Source organism: Cucurbita pepo, chromosome 6 (assembly GCF_057944985.1).
Source record: "Cucurbita pepo subsp. pepo isolate OVF chromosome 6, ASM5794498v1, whole genome shotgun sequence".
NCBI lineage: Eukaryota > Viridiplantae > Streptophyta > Magnoliopsida > Cucurbitales > Cucurbitaceae > Cucurbita > Cucurbita pepo.
The window spans coordinates 16,105,649-16,111,212 of NC_141803.1; the positions used below are offsets into that span (position 1 = coordinate 16,105,649).

Genomic DNA, 5,564 nt, shown 5'->3' on the forward strand with positions numbered 1-5,564 from the left:
AAAATTAGGGTTTTGATCAATTTTCAGCTCTTTTTCTCCTCTCTTTTCCTTCATCCTCCCCTTTTCTCATTACGTTCAGCAGTACTCGTTCCTCTTTCTCTTCCTTTTTTGACGCCGGCGTGATCCACGGTACGGCGACGACACCCACTCCGGCGCAAGGCAACGGCGGTGCAGCTCCCTCATCTGATCGACAAACACCATTCCTGCGATACACTTCCAGGACGGCATACCTAACTCCATAGAGGTAAGTTCTGCGACAACGAACGCATTCCAGTCGGTACTAGCAATGACCGATTCGTTTCCGTTTTAGGCAGTAAAATCTCGCTTGATAGTCCTTTAGGATCTATTTGGTTGTTGTAGTTTAGAATTTGGCTAACATTGTTTCTGGTTCTTTTAGGATTCTCAGTTCAGTAACATCTGTAGTAACTTAGAGATCCGAGGAAGTGGTTTCTTCGTTGGGTTTTAGAATGTTTACAATGCATTGTCGATAGCCCTAGAAATAGCAAGTTACATCTGATTAAGGTTTTTAGTAAGGATCTAAGGCTCAATCCTCCATAATGATATCCTTCACTACTTTCTTTATTTCAACTCAGTTCTAATGAAAGCGCATTCACTCTCTCCCAGTCTACCTGCTTGAACAGTTGAACTTCCCTTTGTTAAACGAACACGACTCTCCACAATGGTATGATATTGTCCACTTTGAGCATAAGCTCTCATGGCTTTGCTTTGGGCTTCCCCAAAAGGCCTCATACCAATGGAGTTAGTATTCCTCACTTATAAACCCATGATCATTCCCTAAATTAGTCGATGTGGGACTTTCATCATCCAACACCCTTCTCATTCCCCTTTTTTTTGGCGTAAGTTTTATCAACCTTTCCCTCCACTTCTCTTCCCACAGCTGGTTTCCCTTTGAGTTCAGTCATTTATTTAGGTGCGGGTTCTCTTTGTAGTTCTTTGTATAAAGGAGATATGGAATCATTAGAATCACATCTTTTCTTCTCCAATTTATTGTATCTATCACTTAATTTATGTGTTTTTTCAAATTTATTATTGTAATCGTAATATTAGTGTTCAAATTGAATTGCATTCCAACGAGAATAGGTTAGATTGGTCTCTATATCTAATAGTAAATTTACTCATATTGTTGCTGAAAGTGATTTTTTTTCCTTATGTTGAAACCCCTCAAGAATTTAAGTTTCCATCCAACGAGTAGTTACTATTTTGTGAAATTTATTTTACTTGGAGTTTTTGATTTATTTATAAGTTGAAATTTGAACGAACGTTTATGATTTAGGGCCATTTTTTCAATCTCACGACTGAAATGAAGAAACATTGTAGTTCGGTTCCTAGCTCTAGCAAACAAATGATGGAGGATGAAAGAGAAGATCTTGAATATTCTTCCTCAGAAGAATCTCTTGACTCGGTATTTTTTAGCAGTTAAATTTATGTTTATGTTACATTTTTTAATTATAGAAATTCATGAATTATTTTATTTGCAATTTGACTTCACTGTATTTGTATAGGAAGAAGAGAATATAGAGCGTGAACTTGCAGATGTGACTTTTGAGGAGTTACAGAGAGTACGGTCTGATGGATCACACTCGATGTACCAAAAGACCAACCAAGAGAAGAAAGGCAGGCGGGCAAACAAGAACAGGTAGCTTATAGGCACTTTTTTTTTTCTTAATTTATTTGTTTGCTAGTAAATAGAGATTGTGACTGTAATTTCCTTGTGAAGGCCAATGGAGGTTAGCAGCAAGAAACCAGTTGGTAGGTTTAGAGAGGTCATTCAGGCTCCTAAAAACGTGAGTTGGTTATTCCTTTTTTGTTAGTTTAGTATCCAAATCTATGGCATTTTCATTGTTTGTATGGAGCCAAATTTACTGAATGATTATGAGAGTCACACCTCCTGTTATGGAGTTCTATCGAAACCTTAAAAAATAGTTACATCTCTGCCTGCACTTACACATGTGTGGAGCTTGTTTCATTGATTATTTGTCGGTTTTCAGATGGTACGTGATCCACGTTTTGAATCTCTAACCGGCTCTCTTGATGTTGAGGGGTGAGTTTTTCTTGATATGAGAATTGATGAACTCTTTGGCATGTAGTACCAACAAAAAAAAAAGGCGTGTTAAATTTTTGTTCATGGTACTTTTGTAATTATCTTTCTTCTTTGTTTGAAATTGACATTGTTTATTTTATGTTTCTTTGAATCTTCAGATTTAAGAAGAGATATAGTTTCATTTATGAGAATAATCTTCCAGCTGAAAAAGAGGTCTACTTCTTTTTCTGTTCCCTTCATATATTACCGTATTGATATGATTTCTCATTTTTAGATTTTAAATTCTATTAACTTGGATGCCATTTTGTGTATTGCAACTTTCACTGATACAACAGGAACTGAAAAAGCAGTTAAGGAAAACCAATGATTCAAACGTTGTTGAAGAATTAAAGAAACAACTGTCTTGGATAGTAAGTACTATCATTTTGATTCATTTATAATGAGTTGCATATTAAGTTTGTTTATTTATATGACGCCTATGAAAACATGTTTATGGTCCTTAATGATAAAAATGGAAGAAAAATCAGAATGAAGTTTACTACGTCATTACGAAGTTATGCATGATCATAATCATATTATTTGTGTCTATTGGTTTGTTTTATTTAGATTTTAAATAACTTTTTTTTTTATTTAATTTCAGGACAAGCAATTCAAATCCGACTCCACAAAACGTGTAGATGCTGCAATTCTGGCCAATCATAAAAAGAAAGAGAGAGAAGCAGCCAAGCATGGGAAAAAGCCCTTCTATCTTAAGAAATGTAAAACTTTTCTTACTCTCTTTTTGCATGGTTTTTCTCTCAATGGTGTGCAATTAGGTTATAGCCTTAGACTTAAAACTTTTATTTTAAACCTTGGGTGACCTATGGTAATTTTTTCTAATAGTATTCAAGCAAGTGAGGGACCATTGAACTCTGGACTCATGTTTGTGATTAGGCCGTAACATCAGTACTTCAGCTGGAATTTAAATTGATAACTATGAATCAAAGAACATTAGTTCGGTTCTTAAAAATTATAATTTCTCCCTTTGCCCCTGCCAAAAAAAAAAAAAAAAAAAAACAAAAAAAGAAACAGATGAAAGAAAATAAGAAAAAATTGGGCGTGGACATTGCGGGAGAGTGAAATTTGATTTCTGACATAAACACACTAACCATATTTTAGAACACATGATGTGAAGTGTTTGATTGTTTTATTATTTTTTTGAAATCTTGGACACATTGGGTTTAGCATATGTGAGGGATATAGCTTGGTAGAAACAGAAAAATTATGTGAAGAATGGATAGGTTTTCATAAAAATTGATGTTTAAATGAATAGAGAGCATAAAGATACATAGAAATTTAACGAAAGAAAGAAAAGAGAAAAAAATAGATTTCACTTGATAAAATTTACTAGCTTGATGTGGTAAGATGTGGAATTGTCAAGTTTGGCTTCTTTTGGGTGGGACTTTATTTTTTGTATGCTATTTCTATTCATTTATTTTTTTTTTTCAATGAAAGCTTTATTTCTCAGTAGAACAAATGATCTGAAAGTGATGTATAAAAGTTTGAGATGCTAAGTTTCTTTTATTAAGCTCGTGTTTTTTTGTGGAATACTTGATTTTATTTTATTGTTGGAAAAGAGTTCATGGAGGAATGTAATTTATTGTGCAAGTTATATATTTGCTTGAAACTTAACAGATGAAAAGGCGAAATTGTACATACAGTTTTTTACAATATATAACTCATCATGTTTGGAATCTTTATTGTGTCTAAAAGCGTATAAAAAATACTTTTTTAAATGTGTCCTAGCGAGTTTCATGGTGTCACTATTAGAATTTTCAAGATATAGTATGTTGTTTTGGCTTATGTCCATGTTATATCCATGTCCTGAATCTATGTGGGTGACCTTCAGGTCATTTCATATTTGTGCATTCAGAATCTAGGTGTAGGTGGCTGTGTAGAAAATAGTATTTTGAAATCCAATCTCTGAGTAAGAGTCTCAAGAGAGTAACAAGGTCATTTCGGCTAAATAGTTATGGCGATTCTTCATGGAGCTAGACGCTTTGTGGTAGAGAACTGTGAGTAGGTATGACCCTTGCTCTTTATAAGGGTGTGGAAACCTCTCCCTAGCAGACGTGTTTTAAAAACCGTGAGGCTGACAACGATACGTAACGGGCCAAAGTGGACAATATCGGCTAGCTGTAGGCTTGAGTTGTTACAAATAGTATCAAAGCCAGACACTTGGCGATGTGTTAGCGAGAATGTTGAGCCCCGAAAGGGGGTGGACATGATGCGGTGTGCCAGCAAGGACGCTCGGCCCCAAAGGAGGGTGGATTGTAAGATCTTGCATCGGTTGGAGAGGAGAACAAAGCATTCTTTATAAGGGTGTGGAAACCTCTCTCTAGCAGATGCGTTTTAAAAATCTTGTGGAGAAGCCTGAAAAAGGAAAGTCCAAAGAGGACAATATCAGTTAGCGGTGGGCTTGGACGGCTGCAAAATTAGTTTGTTTGATTGGAATCCGATTATATTTTTAAAACTATCACTTTTTATTTATTTATTAGAATTTTAAGATGCTTCAAGGTCTTATTATATATTTAGTCTCCAGTTTTTTGAGCAGCCTAGTAATATCTGGTGACCCTACCCTTATCTTGTTCTTTGCAGCTGAAATTCGAAAGCAAAGGCTTACTGAAAAATACAACACCCTGAAGGTATGAATCCGTCATTTGTATTTCAGCATTGTCAGTTTAATGCCAATTTATGCTTGTGAATAAGCAACTAACCATTCGGGAGTTGAACGAACAGTCCACGGGGAAGCTCGACGCCTACATGGAAAGGAGGAGGAGGAAAAACGCTGCGAAGGATCGTAGATACATACCGTACCAAAGGTCTAGCAAGAGTGATGAACAAGAGTGATGGTATAAACGGGTATTGTTCTCTTGGTTGCTTTGGTTTTAGGAGATTCATGTTCCATATTTTGAGATTTAGAGAAGAAAATGCATTGCTCATAGATATTTTTTAATTTGTTGAATGGTGTTATGTATTGCTTGATGATATGTAAATCTGATGTCAAAATATTTATAATAACTTGTCTTCTTTTAGCTCCAATTTTGTGTACTTCTTTTCATTTTGAATTAAAGTTTGAGGCTCTTTATTGTAAAAAGAGAAAGAAGTACATTATGTTTATCTAGTAATTGCATAATTATGATCTCGTGTTGATGGTACAAAAAAATTTGGAAAAAAAAAAGTGATAATTAAATACTATAACTATGAAGGTCAATGAAATTATTTTAGTGAAATTTAATTGTCTAAATTCTTGGGCAATGGCACCAAAAATTCGAGTTTCTGTTGGATTTCCTTGATCAATAGCAGCTGTAGCATTGTCATCATATTGTATAATCATACCGTTTTTTCGTTTGAGTTCTTTACAAGTACATACAATTGCAATTTTAATCATTTCTGATCATTCTAGAGGTGTATTTGAGACGGCTTTCTTGACCATAGGAAGTATATCAATAACGTCACCAAT

At 34.8% G+C, this 5,564-nt stretch overlaps 1 protein-coding gene across 2 annotated transcripts; it reads left to right on the plus strand.

Annotated features, from left to right (window-relative positions):
• Positions 1-5,143, plus strand: LOC111796932 (rRNA biogenesis RRP36-like protein). Of its 2 annotated transcripts, none has more exons than XM_023679750.2 (10): positions 1-244; positions 1,295-1,423; positions 1,524-1,657; positions 1,739-1,805; positions 2,010-2,062; positions 2,221-2,275; positions 2,398-2,472; positions 2,703-2,820; positions 4,700-4,746; positions 4,841-5,143. In XM_023679750.2, exons 2-10 carry the CDS (start codon positions 1,322-1,324, stop codon positions 4,949-4,951), a joined length of 762 nt encoding a protein of 253 aa, XP_023535518.2. In that variant the 5' UTR covers positions 1-244; positions 1,295-1,321; the 3' UTR covers positions 4,952-5,143. The 2 variants fall into 2 exon arrangements, with proteins under 2 accessions (XP_023535518.2, XP_086980522.1); XM_087124396.1 differs by having other exon boundaries at positions 1,339-1,423.
• Positions 5,144-5,564: the final 421 nt, after the last annotated feature.

Bases quoted from the DNA above. Each gene is read 5' to 3' on its own strand.
- LOC111796932 (XM_023679750.2), top strand. From the start codon at position 1,322: ATGAAGAAACATTGTAGTTCGGTTCCTAGCTCTAGCAAACAAATGATG. The intron at 2,276-2,397 runs GTCTACTTCTTT...CTGATACAACAG, and splicing joins ATCTTCCAGCTGAAAAAGAG to GAACTGAAAAAGCAGTTAAG. The intron at 4,747-4,840 runs GTATGAATCCGT...TTGAACGAACAG, and splicing joins AAAAATACAACACCCTGAAG to TCCACGGGGAAGCTCGACGC.